The sequence below is a fragment of the Schistocerca serialis genome, chromosome 4 (assembly GCF_023864345.2).
Source record: "Schistocerca serialis cubense isolate TAMUIC-IGC-003099 chromosome 4, iqSchSeri2.2, whole genome shotgun sequence".
Classification (NCBI taxonomy): Eukaryota; Metazoa; Arthropoda; class Insecta; order Orthoptera; family Acrididae; genus Schistocerca; species Schistocerca serialis.
Genome location: NC_064641.1, coordinates 773,698,158 through 773,719,089, shown reverse-complemented (window position 1 = coordinate 773,719,089; position 20,932 = coordinate 773,698,158). Strand labels below are relative to the sequence as shown.

At 42.1% G+C, this 20,932-nt stretch overlaps 1 protein-coding gene across 1 annotated transcript in view; it reads right to left on the bottom strand.

Annotated features, from left to right (window-relative positions):
- Window positions 1–7,182: 7,182 nt before the first annotated feature.
- Window positions 7,183–20,932, bottom strand: part of LOC126474760 (prostatic spermine-binding protein-like) — a 74,230-nt gene continuing 60,480 nt past the window's right edge. Inside the window, exons 2-4 of the mRNA XM_050102236.1 lie at window positions 7,564–7,810; window positions 7,364–7,507; window positions 7,183–7,307 (exon numbers count right to left, since the gene is read on the bottom strand). Of these exons, the coding sequence (XP_049958193.1) occupies window positions 7,183–7,307; window positions 7,364–7,507; window positions 7,564–7,810 (516 nt within the window). The remainder of the gene's footprint in view (window positions 7,308–7,363; window positions 7,508–7,563; window positions 7,811–20,932) is intronic.

Genomic DNA, 20,932 nt, shown 5'->3' with positions numbered 1-20,932 from the left:
CACAGACTGGCTGGCACACTGGACCTTGACACCGCCGGGCAGATTCTTGCTGAGGACCGGCACGCCTTCCGCTACAGTCTGGAACCGCGAGACCGCTACGGTCGCAGGTTAGAATTCTGCCTCGGGCATGGATGTGTGTGATGTCCTTAGGTTAGTTAGGTTTAAGTAGTTCTAAGTTCTAGGCGACTGATGACCTCAGAAGTTAAGTCGCATAGTGCTCAGAGCCATTTTGAACCGGCACGCCTTCCCTCTCGGCAAGCAGCGCGTTAGACCGCGCGGCTAGTCGGGCGGGCATTTAGAAGGTCCTAGGCGCCAAAGCAGCGAACACACTGGTGCTAAGTACCAGTAATATAATTGTTGTTGGAGGTGTCACTAAGCCTAGAACATTAGAGGGGGGAAAATGTTATCTTGTTACTAAAAACTTAAATTTTATTACTCCATATTTCATACAGAGGATGTCATAATGTATAGTTTATGCACTATTACAATTACAAAGCCCCAAATGGTATGCTACATACAAAACAATTATAAAATGTTCTGTTCTAAACCATGGACTGACAATACCTGTGTGACAGGAGCCGCGAGCTCTTACCACCTGCACTCCGACATTTTTCGAGCTTTCAGTATTCTGTGGTAAGTACTGAGGAACTACATTTTATTTGTGGCAATGCAACTGCAGAAGTGTTGTTTTAACTAGTAGACACGTGGTCAACAAAAAAATTCTATATCTTCTAAATTTCTGACAAGAGAATGATAGACTAAAATTAGAGAAAAAATTCTCATTTTTGACCTCTGCTTCTTATACATCATCGTTCTTGGGATCAGATGTTGCGAACCTTACTTTAGAGCTCCTTGTGCTGCTGAGGAAGAAATGGTAACATCTTCAACAGGGTTTTCTGTTTTGCAACGGATAAACGTGTCTTGAGTTTCAGATGAAGTAAGACACGTAACGTATAGACTATGGTATTTCCTTTTTTCAATACACTGACTTTTCCCATTTTTCTATTTGAGAATAAGAACTTTTAATAGATATATGAGATATACGAATGACGGCCACGTTCCAAAGTGCTTAATACCTTCTCTTACAATTAAGGAGCTACCAAATCGTAGATTTGCATTTATAAAGGAGTCGGGTTGTAGTGTGATAATCGCAAATTGCTTCCTTCTGGTGTGGCCGAGCGGTACTAGGCGCTACAGTCTGTAACCGCGTGACCACTACGGTCGCAGGTTCGAATCCTGCATCGGGCATGGATTTGTGTGATGTCCTTAGGTTAGTTAAGTTTAAGTAGTTCCAAGTTCTAGTGGACTGATGACCTCAGAAGTTAACTTCCATAGTGCTCAGAGCCATTTGAACCATTTTTTGATCATGCAACTGGCTGACAATTGTAGAATTTCAGTTTGCCCTCTGAATCTTTCTTAGTGTTATGTTTTAATCAAATATTCTTGGTTTACAAACAGGTTCACTTCGAATAAAACACTCGAGCTTTCGATAGCTATTTCCATCGTCATCAGGAGCTAAAATCACTTACTGCCAGGGTTGGCATGGTGTTGTACTTATACAGATGTAATGCAGCCTCTTGAACCTTCCAGAGAGCGTCGGAGAAAAGCGTTCGCAGATGGTAAGCTGAGCAGCTCCTAGTAGCTCGTGCTACTTGACATAGGAACGACGTTCGTAGGGACGCAGGAGTGACACTCAAACGTGGCGGTGGCCCTTCCGCGGCGGAACGAAGCTGCTAAGAGTTGGCCATCTCGTCTTCTGCGCTTGGTCTCTCTGGCCCCATCTGGAAGGTTTCGGACGCTGGCATTACAAGTAGAACACTGTGCTAGCCCGGGCAGTCAGTAATTTTAACTCCAGATGACGGTGGCGCACACAGCTATCGAAAGCTCGAGTGTTTTATTTGAAGTGAAGCGGTTTGTAAACAGACAAAGCCGACCGAAGTGGCCGAGCGGTTCTAGGAGCTACAGTGTGGAACCGCGTGACCGCAACGGTCGAAGGTTCGAATCCCACCTTGGGCATGGATGTGTGTGATGGCATTAGGTTAGTTAGGTTTAAGTAGTTCTAAGTCTAGGGAACTGATGACCTCAGAAGTAAAGTCGCATAGTGCTCTGAGCCATTTGAACACATTAAACCGGCAAGATTTTGTTGAAAAATTTCCATTTGCTCGTTCAGAAATGGCTCTGAGCACTATGCGACTTAACTTCTGAGGTCATCAATCGCCTAGAACTTACAAGGGAACCTCCCCATCGCACCCCCCTCAGATTTAGTTATAACTTGGCACAGTGGATAGGCCTTGATAAACTGAACGCAGATCAATTGAGAAAACAGGAAGAAGTTGTGTGGAACTGTGAAAAAATAAGCAAAATATACAAACTGGTCATCAGTCTTGGCCACATAGGCAACATAAAGGATAACGTGAGCTCAGGAGCGCCGTGGTCCCGTGGTAGAGTGAGCAGCTGCAGAAGGAGAGGTCCTTAGTTCAAGTCGTCCCACGAGTGAAAATTTTACTTTCTTTATTTTTGCATAGTTATTATCTGTCCGTTCGTTGATTGACGTCTCTGTTCACTGTAATAAGTTTAGTGTCTGTGTTTTGCGACCGCATCGCAAAACCGTGCGATTAGTAGGCGAAAGGACGTGCCTCTCCAATAGGAACCGAAAACATTTGATCGCAAGGTCATAGGTCAACCGATTCCTCCACAGGAAAACACATTTGATATATTCTATACGACACTGGTGACGGCATGTGCGTCATATGACAGGAATATGTTGTCGACCCACCTAACTTGTACACTTGGCGAATGGGTAAAAAGATTCTTCTACCTTGCCCGATTTAGGTTTTCTTGTGGATGTGATAATCACTCCCAAAAAAGTGATGAAAACATAAGAGTTTGTCACATAAACTGAAAATAAAAAATTAAACCTTTCACTCGATGGAAGATTTGAACCAAGGACCTTTCGTTCCGCAGTTGCTCACGTTACCACGAGACCACTTCGCTGCTGCAGTTCCAACGTCCTTAATGTTGCATATCTTGCCTTGAACTACTCAGTTTGTATATTTTGCTTATTTTTTCATAGTTCCACACAACTTCTTCCTGTTTTCTCAATTGATCTGTGTTCAGTTTTTCAAGGCCTATCCATTGTGCCAACTTATAACTAAATCTGAGGGGGGTGCGATGGGGAGATTCCCTTGTCAGAACTAATTAAACCTAACTAACCTAAGGACATCACACACATACATGCCCGAGGCAGGATTCGAACCTGCGACGGTAGCGGTCACGCGGTTCCAGACTGAAGCGCCTTTAACCGCACGGCCACACCGGCCGGCTATTTGCTCGTTAATTAGCACTAAAGCGAAGAGAAATTTTAAGTCATTAATGCTACTCTCAGAATTTTGGATTTTATACTACAGTTCCCTGGTCTATAGAGTTTTAAGACCGTTTGCAGAAGAATTTTTGGAGCTAGGAACGAGACTATGCACGTTGTTAGGATAGGACTTTTGTCCTTTTTACGCTTTTTATATTTTTGCGTCATCTTTCTGCTTTTGTGACTGTGAGCGCTAATCCAATGCGCTAATTTCCGGGCCTCGCTTTTGACGCGCGCGGTCGCCATTGGCGCGGCGTGACGCGTCGCCCGCTTTCAGCGCGCTGTTTGCCGCCAGCAAGTGTTCGGCCGGCAGCTGAAACATGCGGCGCGCGAGAGCCGTTGGTTTAGTCGAGAGCACACAGACCGGCGTGTTTACTGCCATACTCGAAGCGCCGCGATCCGCGCGGCCTGTCGGACAATTCAATAGCCCGCCTGCTTGTTCAGCAATGCCCCACAAACATCCCGCCGCCAATGTCGCGGCTACCGCTACGCGGCCGCCAAACTCCTGACTGAACGCCGTCAGCGCCAGCTCCGCCGCCGCAAACTTTCCCAGAATCGGAGTACACAAAGAGTTGAGCAAACTTTTCGGGCCGTAAACGAAGTGGTCCACTTTCTGACAGCCTTGCCTTCATCGGATGCCTCAATCTCCTTCGACTGGCTGCAACAGACACCCGACCACAAAAAAAGTGAGGATTCTGCTCCTGACAGATACTCACATCCTTACACAGAGTCCACGATTACGATGTCTTGAAAACTACCCTCGATGCTAAACAGAAAGTAATCTCAACAAAAGTAAATATGCCCTAAAAGAGACAGCTTCATTAACCAGAATAAACACAGGGAGACACCGTTACAACGACAAAATGTCTTGGGACGGATTCTTTGAACAAATTTTATTGGAGAAATGTCACCCAAATCTAGATACACTACTAATCAATCTATACACTCTGTCTAACAAAGAAAAGGGGCAACACAGGACAACGAAACGAACGAATATTTGTAACAAATATAGGCCTGGAAACTAGAGGTTCGCTGCACCAAAACTAAGCTTCGGTAGTTTTGGCTTGGCTCTGAGCACTATGCGACTTAACTTCTGAGGTCATCAGTCGCCTAGAACTTAGAACTAATTAAACCTAACTAACCTAAGGACATCACACACATCCATGCCCGAGGCAGGATTCGAACCTGCGACCGTAGCTGTCCCGCGGTTCCGGACTGAGCGCCTAGAACCGCTAGACCACCGCGGCCAGCGGTAGTTTTGGTACACTACATAAATGACATAGTATATAGTAGGATTAACGGTAGTACTAGTAGGGAAAGAAACAAAAATTAGTATGCAACAGAGAAAATAGGAGCCGTCGTCTTCTCTTTGACTTTTTGTTTGTTTGGTTCGATGTTTTGCACATAATGACAATCGCAAATCATTCAGTTTTAATCCATTGTGTGTTTTTTAGCCTTACAGAACATAAATTATGTTTTATAATTAATTAAATTTAGCTGCTGGTGTTACTTCTGCCAGTTTATGCAACCAAACCAATTACTCTTGGTGCAAGTACAGTTTACATACCCGGCCGCGGTGGACGAGCGGTTCTAGGCGCTTCAGTCCGGAACCGGACGACTCCTGCGGTTGCAGGTTCGAATCCTCTCTCGGACATGGATGTGTGTGATGTCCTTAGGTTATTTAGGTTTAAGTAGTTCTAGGTTCTAGGAGACTCATGACCTCAGATATTAGGTCCCATAGTGCTCAGAGCCCTTTGAACCAATTTCTAGTTTACATGCATAAATATAAGGAATTATCTGTAATTATAGTTGTTACTTTACACTCAGTAGAATTTCTTCATTACGATCAAAGGCAAGAGTTTCCTGTTATTACTGATAAATGCGAAAGTTGTTTATGGACAAAATATAGGTTGGACAGAGTTTGGTGTATATTCGTTATGCACTTTTTATTTTCCCTTTTTGTTGAAGAATGTTTTACAGCGCTATATGATAAATCTGTATTGTTTTCTTTACTTTTACTACAACATTCCTCTGTTTCACACCCCAAATTAATAATTTTCGAACAAATTTTGAATCAAACTTCGACTATTTCATATTTGTCATGAATACTGCTTGTTCTGAAGTAACAGACGTGAGGATAACAGATTTGTCATGAATACTGTTTATTCTGAAGGAACACACAGGAGGATAACTACGTAGAAAAAAAAATTCCTTATGTTACCTGCCCGTTTATGTATCCTCACCCAGTTTCTAGATAGTTCACCGCTTCTGAATTGTAGGGCAATTTAGTAAGACACTGATCGCATACATAAAGAAAGCGATCATTACATGGTAACGCCCGACAGGTATGCAACACATCAAATGTACAAGTAATGCGGGCACGATCTTAGCTCACCAAAGCTACTAGGAAAACTAGCGTAATCTACGCTTACTTGTGGTAGTCTATGCTAGCCTACGGTAGTTTTACAACTCTTGTCGAAACCAGTGTTTTCTCCTATATGACGTAGGCACAACTGCAGTCTGCCAATGGTACAACACTGTTACACTGTTAAGGTTTAACACTGAAAGTGAGGGGTAAATTACAAAGTGCTGAAAAGACCTTATTTAATATTATCATCATTCTGGATACCTAAGTACTGGTGTATAGTGTTTAGACAAGTGTTTCGGTCGTGGCCTGCTAATACTATGGCCATTCAGGTACTCAGACTTGAATCCAGTGGTTTTTCTTTTGTGTGAGTATATTTAAAAGCTTTGGTATATTCCAGCCATGTTGATAGCAACGCTGAACTCGGGAAATGCATTGTCCATGGTTGTCAGTGCATTCAGAACACACCTGGAATTTTTGAAAGTGTACGAGCATAGACGGGGAGATGTGCTGGAGCATGCCTTCACATGAACTGTAGCCATGCAGAACATTCGTTGTAATGAGATTTTCCTCAAGTGCACGTCTGGGATTTGGGTCATTGGGAACTTTGTCGTATCGGGGAAATCATTGGTTTCTGAATCAATATTCATTAAAATTATTTGATTGTTTCTTTGTCTTCTGCTCACATCCTTCATTTGTGTCTATAAATAGTCAATCACCTTGTATATGACGAACAAAAAGTAAGGATATCAGATGAAATAACAGACGCAACTGTTTCTGGGAGTGCGCTTAGACACTGTTTTTCAACTAATAACTTTAATACCTATTTAGATAAATTGGTTGGAAATTGATTCCAACAAAACGTATTTTTACGAGACAATCAAGATCAGTAAAAGTGAAAATTCGTTATTTGACGGAAAAAGGTGAAAACTTTCGATCGCTAGGATGCAAAATAAGCACTAACATGACATTTAATCAAGACAGCAATACAAGGACGCCTACTGCAAGAGAAATGTTTTAGAGAAGGCGACGTATTTTCAATGGGCCATTAAATAGACAATTAAAGAAAAGAAAATGAGTTTAGTGTTTTGAGTGTTGCCAAGGATGGTTTAGACTGATGGAGACTGCTATGAAGAGAGGATAAATGAGTAGAAACTTTGATATGTGCATTTAGAGAAGAATGAAATGTGTGCAAAGGACAGATAAAATAAAAAATGAGGTTATGCTACACAGGGTGATTGAGAAAGACAAATAATGGAGACAGTTTAGAAGAGAAAAATAAATTGTCTAAAACAATATCAAGGCAAATGCATCACATGTAGCTAGGAACATGATTGTGGACAACCAGGAGTATAGCACGCCACAATGATCCTGCTCCTCATCTCATCACCATCCTCATCCTCCTCATCTCCTCATTATCATCGTCATCCTCCTCATCACAGTCACCATCACCATCCTAATGCTCCTCATCAGTGTAACTATCACCAGCCTCATCCTCCTCATCACCATCCTCATCCCACTCATCACCGTCACTATCACCAACCTCACTCTCCTCATCAACATAACCATCACCACCCTCATCTACAACACCACCCTCATCCTCCTCATCTCCTCATTATCATCGTCATCCTCTTCACCACAGTCACCATCACCATCCTCTTGCTCCTCATCAGTGTAACTATCACCAGCCTCATCCTCCTCATCACCATCCTCATCCCACTCATCACCGTCACTATCACCAACCTCACTCCCCTCATCAACATAACCATCACCACCCTCATCTACAACACCACCCTCATCCTCCTCATCTCCTCATTATCATCGTCATCCTCTTCACCACAGTCACCATCACCATCCTCTTGCTCCTCATCAGTGTAACTATCACCAGCCTCATCCTCCTCATCACCATCCTCATCCCACTCATCACCGTCACTATCACCAACCTCACTCCCCTCATCAACATAACCATCACCACCCTCATCTACAACACCACCCTCATCCTCCTCATCACCAACACCACCATTGCCATCCTCATACTCCTCCTCATCATCAGCATCACCACCAAAGACTTTCGATGATATTCGCTATTTTTTCCGACAAATGGAACTTATTGTCAAAGATTCCACTGATATAAATTATGCAGCGTCGCTCTGTGATGAGATACTTTGCCGATGGTACCAATAAAACGCTGTGAGCAGCACTGCAGTAATGTCTATATACCTAGAGTGAGGACATTGGGCTTGTACCATAGAACCTAGTGAGTGGTGGAAAATAAAACCGGCCCACAAAATATATTTAAGAATGAGACGGAAGTCACCTTTGTTACTGAACAGGAGAACTGCCAATCACAGAAAATTCTGGAAACCGCGCTTTCGATCCACCAATCAGTTGCTGTCACATGTCTGCGCTTGCGCGTCTCCCACATTCTCTGTCCCAGTGATCTCGCACAGTCATTACGTTTGAGAGAGTGTGAGGAACAGGAGTCTTTAGTGACCAGTTGAACAGAACACAAAGTAGTGCTCATGGTGAAACAGCGCTTGTTCGTTGTGGAGTGTTGCAAGAAGCGCAATTAATGGAAACAGTGTGATGAACTTTCCGTGAGAGAATTTTGAGACTGGAAGAGTTCTTGCAAAACCTACAACAAAATCTGCAATAGAAAACATGCTATCGAAATGGCGCGAAGTGGTATCTGAGGGCAATAAAAAGTAACTATCCGAGAAGAGTTCGAACGCCAGAAAACATTGCAAAAAGGGGCCAGTTTTATTTTATTCGCCGCGTATTTCGGAAATCAGTTTCTAACAGTCTGTACCTGAGTGAGTATTATTTACGTATTTTTGATTCTAAACTCCATGTCATCGATTCCAAAGGGAACTGAAGCAGACACCCGTGACGCCAGCACAATATTGTAGTATTTCATTATGAGACCCAGACATAATCCGGTAAATTTCTTTCTCCTTATAACCTACGAATTTCACAACATCTCATGTGATTTTATTGTTGTAAACGGTAACGGAAAATTAGTAGTCCGTTTTATCTTTACTGTTTATTTTCTGCAGGTAATTGAGAGGTATTTGCAACGCTGTTCTGTTATCTGTCGCCTTGTGTATGCAATTTTAATTCAAAATAAACCTAAATCGGTACAGATAAGTGCACATAATCATCCTATAATCTCCGATATCTAATACCCTCTTGAGAGAAATACATCGTCGTATTTGCAGTCTGTGTTTTTACGACGGTGTGTTGCAACATAAATGCTGGTAGAAAATGGCTCTGAGCACTATGGGACTTAACATCTATGGTCATCAGTCCCCTAGAACTTAGAACTACTTAAACCTAACTAACCTAATGACAGCACACAACACCCAGCCATCACGAGGCAGAGAAAATCGCCAACCCCGCCGGGAATCGAACCCGGGAACCCGGGTGTGGGAAGCGAGAACGCTACCGCACGACCACGAGATGCGGAATGCTGGTAGATAATGCGTCACTTCGGATACTGAGTTTGTTAAATTGTTATTTTCCTTTTTCAATACTACTTAATGACTGGTTGCTTAGACCATTCGTAATTTCAATCATCACCAGTGGCGTGTCTGAGATAATAATGCCAACTTTTTACAACAGGCATTTGCGTTGTTGCGATATTTGATCACACCAGTTACAAGTACTTAAAAGTTTGGCTAAAAATTAATTTATTGATTTTTACTGCATATCGTAGCACCAGTCCGCACGACAATGAAATGTACGACCGAAACATCAGTGGAATGAAGCTGAAGGAATTGTCTCTAATCAGCCGGTCAAAGTGCGAATAACACTAGAGATTTGAAATGACACAGCAGAACTGTAATCCTTATTTTCACTAGTTTTAAAACCGTTCATTTCCTTCATCTCCAAAAAGTGGAGACATATGGTGCCACAGACTCACTTTGGCGGAAAATCAGAAACTATTTTGTTTTCCGTCCCAATGAAACTTCGCGAGAGCCACATTGTATTTAGGCAAGCAGCGAAATACGACGATCTGCGAGCGGCACGCTCAGACACATGCAGTTTCGATAGGTATCTCTGAGTGTATATCTGCAGTGAGAATTTACGCCTCCTTCAACGATAACATGTCGCCCACTGAGAAACTGTTCCCACCACGATGTAAAATATGGCACGCAATCCGGCATCGCCTCCCGTTACCAACGGTCCGCTTTCAGGCAATGTGCAGATCGTATGAGTATTAAAGCTGTTTGTGGAGATGCCAGTTTTCACCGTTTCTTTGCTCTTGGTGCGCCAGTAATTTCTTCGTGGAGAAAAATATGTGTCACCTTGAAGAAGGTCTTATCTCTAATCGTAAGGTAGCAATCGCTCAGTGCAGAAGTTCCGATATTTATGTATTTCATGTGCTGCTGCAACATAGCGATACAGTCTGTGTAACTTGTGCTACGTAGCCACACCACATTCACAGTGAATACCGCAAACTCCTGCTACATACTGAGAGTGTAGTAAAGAAAGCAAACGAGAAATTTGGAAAGGGAATTAAATTTCATGGAGAATAAACAAAGTACTTGAAGTTTGCCTGTGACACTGTAACTCTGTCAGAGACAGCAAAGGACTTCGTTGAGTAGTGGAATGGAATGAATACTGTCTTGAAAGAAGTTTATAGGATGAACATCAACAAAAGTAAAACAACAGTAATGGAATGCAGTAGATTTAGATCAGATGATGTTTAGACAATCAGATTAGGAAATGGGACATTAAAATCACGAGATTAGTTTCACTAATTGGGCACGAAAATAACTGCAGTAGAGAGCATATAAAAGGTAGACTGCGCATAGCAGGACAGCGTTCCTGAAAAGAGGATTTCGTTAATATCGAATATAAATTTATATATTAAGAAGTCTTTTCGAAGATATTTGTGTGGAGTATTGCTCCGTTTGGAAGTGAAACGCGAAATGTGGCCGATAAGCAGTTCACAAAGAACAGAATAGAAATTTTTGACACGCGATGGCATAGGAGAATGCTGATGACTAGCTGGGGGAAACGAATAACTGATGAGAAGGTACTGAATGAAACTTGGAAAAAAAAACCTGTCCAAAATTTGACTGAAATGAGGGATCGATTGATAAGAAACATGCGGAGGCATCAAGGATTCATAAATTTGATCACATAAGAGGTGTGCATGTTAACTGGTGCCAAAGGAGATCAAGTGCAGGAAGCAGGTTCAAATGGATGTTGGTTGGAGCAGTTACTTGGAGATGAAGAGGTTTGCACGATACGCACAATCGTTGAGGACTTCCTGTAACCAGTCTTCGCACGCCAGAACGACAACATGAACAAAATGCTATGGGTGGTGCTGAAATTACAATTTACCAAAATGAAGATGAGCTCAGAAATTGCAAGTAGCATGTGACAAATTCTACACGGAAATAAAGTAAAAGACATTTTCAGGACTATCGAGGTACAGCATGCAGTTTGAAGAACGACGCTAACGGACACAGAATCAGTTACACAAATGCCATACTTTGACTGTCTGGAATGTGATTTGAGTTACTGCCAAAAAATAAAAAAATGCACAATGGAAGCCATAATCTTCCACTACGGCTACAGTCATCAAGGCATCCACAATGCTGAGAAGATGTAATGGACGTTCTCAACCAATTTTCATGAATACAGAACTTGAGGCCGTTACGAGTGAGATTTCCAATGCACCAGATAAACAATGGATTATTGGACGTCGCACTATGTTTGCAGGATGTTGTTTTGACTTTGCTGTTCTTGTGTGTACTGATGTTGGATGAAGTAATTCGATGATTGTAGCTATAATAGTGGGAAATCATGTAGATTTTGGTTGCCTTTTAGCTTACGAAGATAGGAGTATTATAGCATCGAAGACATTTGAGATATCAGAAAAAAGATGGTAATTTCTGGAGAAATAGGGAATAAAAAAAGAGAGATGCGCGCACACACACACACACACACACACACACACACACACACACTGGATATCACATTCCAAATCCAGCCTCAAGCCTGAAGTGACTCTTGAACAGGTAACCATCAGTTTACGAGGAACAATGTCTTGCCTATGGCTAGAGAAGGTAGATATAATATCAGTGAGATTCTATGTTTAATTAAATCGAAATCATCTGGGCAGTGAACACTAAACTTTCGTTTCTTTCCTGAGATCATTAGGGAAGCAAAGACAACACGAGTGTTTGAACCACCGCGCGGTCGCACTCTTTGGGATTCGGATGCAGCTGGTAAGTCCTCCTATAAACACATCAAAGTGACATTAAGTTGTCGAAAGAACAGTAGTACGGCCATGTTTTGACGCTGGTGCCATCTGGCGTGGGGCAGATAGAACTGCGTACGGCTGCTGGATACTCGACGGGCGAACAATGGACGAAAAGAGGTCCAGTCGGGTAGGTGGTAGGGGGTTGGGAGAGGGGTGAGAGGGTAGCACGATCGTTACGCATTTCCGGCACGTCTTCGTCAAGGCCAGGAGAGTGTTCAGAGCCGCTTTCTCCTCCTGTGTCTGCAGCAAGGGTGCCGCTCTTCCGAAGCTCATATCACTCTACCAAGAAAAAAGCATTCGTTCTTCTCCCACGGGTTTTCTTATGTCTGTAATGTAGTCACCACGAAAATACGAAACAATCTGAACATATTGGCTAGGGCTTTCCTTTCAGCACCACAATACCTAACGCCGAATCGCTCAAGAATATGTTTTTTTACATATTTAATCCTTTGAGGTTAAGTGCTACTTGATAGCAGATGCAAATACAGGGTGTTTAGAAAGTTGCTGCGTAGTTACAACGTAACTCCATGGGTTACTATACGAGTCTGAATCTGCTTAATTTTATTGTAAAACATCACCTGCAGACGTAATTGTGATATTCTTTGCCGTTATTTCAGTTTTTAAGCCGCAAAGTGTGACTGCGACGCACTACTGATTTTGCTGCTCTCCAAAGAACAACGTCTGGCGAGTAATTTCCACCGACCGAAGGGGTCATAAGATTTCTGAGATGACATGTCCCACAAAAAGCTTCCAGAAGGTACGTAGTGATGTGTGTGCTGTAGTGTCATCTAGCTGGAACCACGGGTAGTTGACGTCTTCAACATTTGCAGTCCTGTCTTCCTCAGTTGCGTGTAATATTACGGTGTATTGTTACTTTTTAAGTTGACCGTCTAATTACAACGGAATGAAATACAATTTTCCTGCCATTCGCGTTTCGCCTTTATTCTCTGCAAGACATCTTAAGTGGCAGGTTCTGTGGATGATTTTGCTACCTGTTGCGTTTTAGATCCAGTTTTGGCGCTGTTGTTCTTTTTATAACTGCCATTTGGGTTTTAGCGTTCCACACTTCAAAGCATCAAAATAAGTTTTGAGTTCCTAGTGCTGTGAAGTGTGGAAAACAAAAATCCGAATAGCAATTATAAGAAGAAGAGCAGCTTCAGAAGCGGAACTAAAACACAACCTTTCGAAAATCTTCCATGAAACCTGCCACTGAAAATGTCTTGTAGAGAAGAAAGACTAAACTCGTATGACACAAAAACTACGTTTCATTCAGCTGTAGTTAGACGGTCAAGAAGTAAAAATAAACGATATACAGTAACACGGGTACTTGATTTTGTCTTCCTTTAGCTGGACAATGAAGTCGCATTCAGTTAACCGATAACGTTCACTTTTCAACTTTTCTTCAAAAAATGAAGTTCCAATGATGCGACGTCTGGATATTGCTGCCTACGTCCTAATTTTTTGATAGAGCTTCAAGCACAGCACGAGGGCATGATCTACGAGTGGGTTAGCTACAAACGGAAAGCTATGAGGCTGGAAAATAGTAAAATAAACAGCCGCGGCAACTCCAGACAGCAGTGAAGTTTGACCTGAATCTGTATATTTATATCCGTCTATACATATTTCAAATTAAAGTCCATGTCACGTTTCTCTGCCTGTGTGTTAAGGTTAATCTCAGGTCTTACAGTAGGGATTTTGATACATCTTCATTAAATTTTGTTCGTCCGGTTGTAGATACGTAGTACTACAGAGCAGGTTGCTAATCTACTTCAATAAACATCCCTTCGCCTTTACTGGCAGTACTCCATCAAGCATCGTCAAGTGAAAGTACTAAGATATCTTCTTACCATTTCTCGATTATTTTCCAAACTCTGTTTCTCCCGTATGTGACTCAATTTAAGAAAACTTAAAAATGTTCATGTCACGTAATACGTTGGTATTCCGTGACAATCTATTTAGTTTACTAGGTAGCAATTCGAATACACAACAAAGACAGTACGGGTGTTTAGGAACATGATGCAAACACTAAAGTTTACGCTAACTGAAGCATTCAGACTATCAATAAATCTCGATTTCATTTAACTGACCCAGGCATATTATACGTTGTAAATCTCACTTGAATTTTATTGCCTGGAGGAAATTTGTTTCATTCATTAGGATTGTACATTCTTGAATTTGCTGAGTGGGAAAAATAAAAGTAGCTCAAAAATATTCTTGCACCTTTAAGGTAGGCGACGCACATTGGAAAAATACTGCCAGTCTTAAGGAGCAAAAAATATTTTTCGGAAAACTTTTATTTTTCCCGCCCCATACCACTTATTATTTGGTGTACGGTAATGAAATTTTATGGATATGTTGTGGCAAGTTTGTCAGACCAATAATTTCTTTAATCGTTAGTCTATTTGTACCCGTCTCTTGGCCTGACCTCGACTTTCATTGTCGCTGATGGTCCATTTACAATTTACACACGCGACTACCATACGTCCTCTCACAGGGTACTTGGAATCAGCACCAGTACGGAAACGAAGTGGACGGAGGACCGTGGATTATTTTGCAACACGGACTTTGTGTGAAATGAATTACATGCACTGAAATCGAATTCACATGTTCAGTATGTGAGGGTGGTTTACACTGATTTATAATAGTTTCTACGCCATAGATCTCTTCATTTCGTTTCGTACTTACTTACATACATATTAATTTACCCGGCATTCTTCAACCTTCAGTACCATTTGCCGGTCTTCCAGCAGCTCTCGAGCTGTTTCCAGTTTGATTCAACATCCCGATGTCGTAGGTGTTTTATGACTGCCATCATTCATCATTCCTGGATCTGTCAAGCGGATGTTTCTGCTGAGGTCTTCCTAGAACGACTGCTTTGGCTTCACGGTATTCAGGCTTTCTATCCACATATCCTGTTCGTAGATGCTGTCTAATTTTCATTTTCTGCACAATTGTTGTGAAAGTCGTTTGCTGTTAAGCACAAAAACTGGCTCTGAGCACTATCGGAGATAACATCTGAGGTCATCAGTCCCCTAGAACTTAGAACTACTTAAACCTAACTAACCTAAGGACATCACACACATCCACACCTGAGGCAGGATTCGAACCAGCTACCGTAGTGTTAAGCACAGCTGGTGTCATATATAAGTGCGTATGTCATAGGCAGTGCTCTGTCTCAAATAATCTTAAGGCATCTGGGTGTCTGTTGGAGAAGTGAATACTTTGAGTCATGTCTTAGCAAGTCGTCTGAGCACTGGCGAAACGCAGGCAGTAGGAACCACTATCGACAGTATCAGTTCGAAGGGCGCATCGTTCGCAAGCAAAATGTCACTTTCGACTGAACTCTCTCTCCTTTTATGGAACGGACTTTATGATAGACGTTGGCGAGCTGCTTGATCCCTGACATTCTTGCACTACATGGACATAATTGTACGTTATGTGGTTGTCCAATGTATGGAATATTAGCTTACCATACACGAGATGCGTTCCAGCCGCATTTAACTTGAGCAATCTCAGGCCTTTGTTCGGATCCACAGTTTCGTCAGAATACGTGGGAAACAATCTCCAGTTTTATTTAGTCGCTCGAGGTTGTAAGGTGCTTACCTTTTTGCTTTTCCAATAAAAAGTAATATTTCGGGAGTTAATGTCAAAATGGGATGACGCTGTTTATCGGTTGCTTAGGGATGGTCATGTAACGACACGCGGTTTGCTGGGTGAGAATGGTGTATGAAACATAAAATTTTGTCACAGAATGAAATTTTCACTCTGCAGCGGAGTGGGCGCTGATATGAAACTTCCTGGCAGATTAAAACTGTGTGCTGGACCGAGACCCAAAATCAGAACCTTTGCCTTTCCCGGGCAAGTGCTTCACCGACTGAGCTGCCCAAGCATGACTCACGACCAGTCATTAAAGCTGTGGAGAGACGCAGAGACGAGGTACTGGAAAAATTATTTTCCAGTACCTCGTCTCTTACCCCCCAGCCTTCGCAGAAGTTCTTCTGCGAACTTTGCAGAACTAGCACTCCTGGAAGAAGGCAAAGGTCCCGAGTTCGAGTCCCAGTCCAGCACACTGTTTTAATCCGTCAAGAAATTCACAAAATTTTGTATTCACTTACAGAACAATTTATTAAGTATGAAGAGAACTTGGAACTATCATGAACTTATTTTTCACTTTTTTGGTCTTTGTTCAAGATAGCTTTTACACGTTCCACATCTCCACATTTGTTCACCTAAGAACTACATTCCCTTCAGCAAGGTTCAGCACTGAAGATATGTCTACTTTAAATGAAATTTTCAGTTACGCAGGTACGTTTGTGTTACTATTGAACTGAAATGCACACGCTTCTGCGGATCGAGGATTCACAGTAATATTCTCTAATCACACTAGCTCAGATCACTTCAGCTTATTATGTATTGTGATGTTTCCTGACAGTTTGGAGATAAGCGATCTATGAATGTTAAATGATATTGGATTCTTATAAACAATACCTTGCTATTCAAGATCGCAAAAAATGTTTATAGTCATTGATACCTAGTTCCAGCTAAAACATGTAGCCATCTTCAGATCTGGAATTTAACAGAGAATTGCATATAAAGGAGAGAAGTGTGATATCATCCGTCATTATGACAACGATTACTCAAAGCCAGTACATACGAAACGAGACAAAACCGTTGTACGTGGTAGTAGTGAATTTGTCCCCTAATTTATGAGAAGCGCTCTTCATATGTGGATACTAGATGATACAATGCTTTTGTACAAGAGGTAACAATGGTGTGATTTTAACGTTCACAGTGTTGTAATGACACAGTGAGTCATATTTTATATTCGGATTGTAAATTGTTTTGGTGGTTTTTCTATAAATGTTCATCAGACAGTAATGTGAAAGTAAGTGGGGCTGTGAACACTATTAAGCACAAGTAAGTATTCAACCGATTACAAAGTGTCTTCACCGACCTGGTGATTGTACACAGCAATATTTGTCTTATTCGATATGCACTGACCTTATATAATATTTGTCATAGTAACACTACTCCCCATCACGTGTCATTTTATAAAATTTCAGACCTGAAGATGGCCAGCTGGTTTTACAGAGACTAGTTATCAGTGATCGTAAACAGCTTTTGGGATCTCGACTATTAAAAGATTATGTATAAGAATAGAATATCTTTTATTATTAAGTGTTGTTCGACACACAGTACAAAACCATATGCATCGCACTATTTAAATCTACCAGGTGTAATACATACGTTTGTAAATGGAGTAGCTATATGAGATCTGTTGGATGTATTTTGGTTTCAATATTGTCTAGGTTTCACCACTCTTAAATATTCCATTTCCTTATTCCTCTATGCTACCAGAAAGTTCTTACCATTACCAGATTTATAAACAAAGTTAGGCAGATTACGTTTATTCACATACTGTGCCACATTTTACAGAGGGTGATTCAATTGTCCCTACCTAACGGAAATAAGAATGAGGATTGGTCATAAGTTGCACGGTATTTTTGGACCAAGATATACTTTACTTCTGCCATACTTATGAATTGCCGCCAGTCTTTCTTTGTGTAATTGGGGATGTGGTCATACATTTTTGGATAATTTTATGAGTTTATTTCGTTTATAATACTTATTCTTAAGTAAATGGTTGTATTATGAAGTGTGTTTTACTATCGAAAACAATGGAATTAACTGGAGCCAACGAAATATTCGAAGTGTGTGTAACAGCTTTCCTGTATATAATCCAATGAAAAGATCAATATGTGACTCACCGTATTAATGTGATAAACTAGTTTCATAAACAAAATTTGTCCAATAGGTATAAGATGTCTTCGTATACTTTAACAGATACTTTGTGACGTCTGGGCAATTTGTTACATTAGTTGCCGGCCGCGGTGGTCTAGCGGTTAAGGCGCTCAGTCCGGAACCGCGCGACTGCTACGGTCGCAGGTTCGAATCCTGCCTCGGGCATGAATGTGTGTGATGTCCTTAGGTTAGTTAGGTTTAAGTAGTTCTAAGTTCTAGGGGACTGATGACCACAGATGTTAAGTCCCATAGTACTCAGAGCCATTTGAACCATTTGTTACATTAGTTACATAAACAAAATTTGTATAATAGACCTGAGGAGTCTTCGTGTAGCCTATTTTATCAATTATTCTCCTATATGTTGACCATGTGTTTCACATATCCAGAGGAAACTGAGCAGCAACATTGCTCTGCCATGTGGGGTTGCATAAAATGATATCGGTAAGGGTAGCTGAATCACTACTGTGCAAAGGTACAATCTTTAAAGAGTTTCAGGACATTAACAACCAAGGCCATATTTTATTACGAAAGCACAGTCTAAAGTATGAAGGCTTTCCATTGGTTACTGTACATTTTCGTACAGTTGCAGACTCATCCTTTTCTCTAGCACTCTGCACCTCTTACTGGGCCAAAATGGTTTCTTCATGTCAGTGCGTTTAAGTCATTTTATTTATAACCCTAAATGTTGTTTCAAGATAGACCACAGCTGTGCAGTAATAGAACTGACGATGCATGGTTGGAGGTGGTCTTGAAAGACATGCAAAGCTTCCAGGGTGTAGATTTTATGTTTCCCGACCTCAGAATGAATGCCAACGACGACATTTGACAGTAATGGTAGAATAACCATTACTGCGGTGCACCCTGGCTTAGAGAAGCAAGTTGTAAAAGCTGCCGCGGCGGGCGTTGCTTTCATTAACGCGCAGTTCTCATTCCGCAGACAGCTCTTTGAAAAGGCGGAGCACGTAAACCACAACGTCGGGCGCAAGGTGAAGCGTCGGACCGAACAAACTGGGCGCACAGCGACTAAAGCCACAAAAATCCCCGCGCACTGAATCAGCTTCGCAGAAACAACGTAAAAAGTGAAAACGCTGCCGCCGCGAACGGACAAAGAGGTATTGTAGTCAGTACTTTGGCGCTAATTCCGCTATGTAATCTGATAAAAATGCGCGAACCTTTTTTCGAAAGCTCACGGCTCCGCTTTCATAAAGCGACACTTTTGTCCGCATAACCCGCTACAAACGTGCGTACGTACGAGTATGCGTGTGGAGAGCGGCTATGTAATCGCGAACAAGTCATTGAATGGTAAATTTGGTGCCATGTATCTTCTCCCTGATATTTTAACCTGTTTTAAGGTTGTGATGATGATGATGATGATCATCATCATCATCATCTCTCACATCCATTTCTCAATAAAAGCCGTTTGTAAACTTTTACATGCATTAAATACCTCAGTTGAACGCATTCATGAAGCTCCAACATGGTTCAAATGGCTCTGAGCACTATGGGACTTAACATCTATGGTCATCAGTCCCCTAGAACTTAGAACCACTTAAACCTAACCAACCCAAGGACATCACACAACACCCAGTCATCACGAGGTAGAGAAAGCTCCAACATGGTTTTCAATGTCTACGCACGTCCCATTACACCGTCGTACCCTTTCTTTCGTGTCTGTTGGCATTCAGTGAAGAACTGCCTTGGTCCATGTATCCTATACATTATATGATCAAAGTATCCGAACATCTATTATGATGACATGAACTCTGATAGGCATAATTTCAATGAGGTGTCTTGTGGCTGTGGAAGAATGCTCGCTCTTTCGTCCTCAAGAGCCGAAACCAGAGAGGGTACTAATAGTGGAGTCTTGAGTGGTGTCGACGTTGTAATTCACCCCAAAGACGGTCCACTTGATTCAGGTAGGGGCGCGGGGCAAACCTGCCCATTCCAGGACTTTTATTGTTATTACTTCACAGATGCTGCTTTATGTCAGGGTGCATTTTCATGCTGGCATTAACGTCATTGTCTCCGAACAGTTCCTTTGTTGTAGCCAGTACGCAGTTCTGAAAACTGAGCCCGCATAATTCTGAATTTAGTGTTTTCTTAAGCGCAATAAGGGCACCACAACATATCCAGGACAAACACCCTCATGCTCCAACACCACAGCCTCTGTAGTTCGGTTTGTCAGTATACTATGGCTAACGTAATCCACGCATTCGCTTTCCCGTAGGACTGTCACAGGATACAATTTCATGCACTGTGTGATGAAAAGTATCCGGACATCCACAAAAACATACGTTTTTCATCATTAGGTGCTTTGTGCTGCCACCTACTGCCAGCTATCTCATATCAGCGACCTCAGTAGTCATTAGACATCGTGAGGGAGCAGAATGGGGCGCTCCGCGTAACTCACAGACTTCGAACGTGGTCAGGTGATCGGGTGTCACTTGTGTCATTCGTCTTTACGCAAGATTTCCACATTCCTAAATATTCCTAGGTCCACTGTTTCCGATGTGGTAGTGAAGTGGAAACGTGAAGGGACACGTACAGCACAAAAGCGTACAGACTGACCTCGTCTGTTGATGGACAGAGACCGTCAACGTTGAAGAGGTTCGTAATGCGTAATAGGCAGACATCTCTCCAGACCTTCACACAGGAATTCTGAACTGCATCAGGATCCACTGCAAGTACAGTAACAGTTAGGCGGGAGGTGAGAAAACTTGGATTTCATGGTCGAGCGGCTGCTCATAAGCCACACATCACGCCGGTAAATGCCAGACGACGCCTCACTTGGTGTAAGGAGCGTAAACACTGTACGCTTGAACAGTGGAATAACGTTGTGTGGAGTGACGAATCACAGTACACACTGAGGCAATCCGATGGCAGGGTGTGGGTATGGCGAATTCCCGGTTAACGTCATCTGCCAGCATGTGTGGTGCCAATAGTAAAATTCGGAGGCGGTGGTGTTATGGTGTGGTCGTGTTTTTCATGGAGGGGGCTTGCAACCCTTATCGCTTTGCGTGGCACTATCACAGCACAGGCCTACGTTGATGTTTTAAGCACGTTCTTGTTTCCCGCTGTTGAAGAGGAATTCGGGGATGGCAACACGATCGAGACCTGTTCATAATGC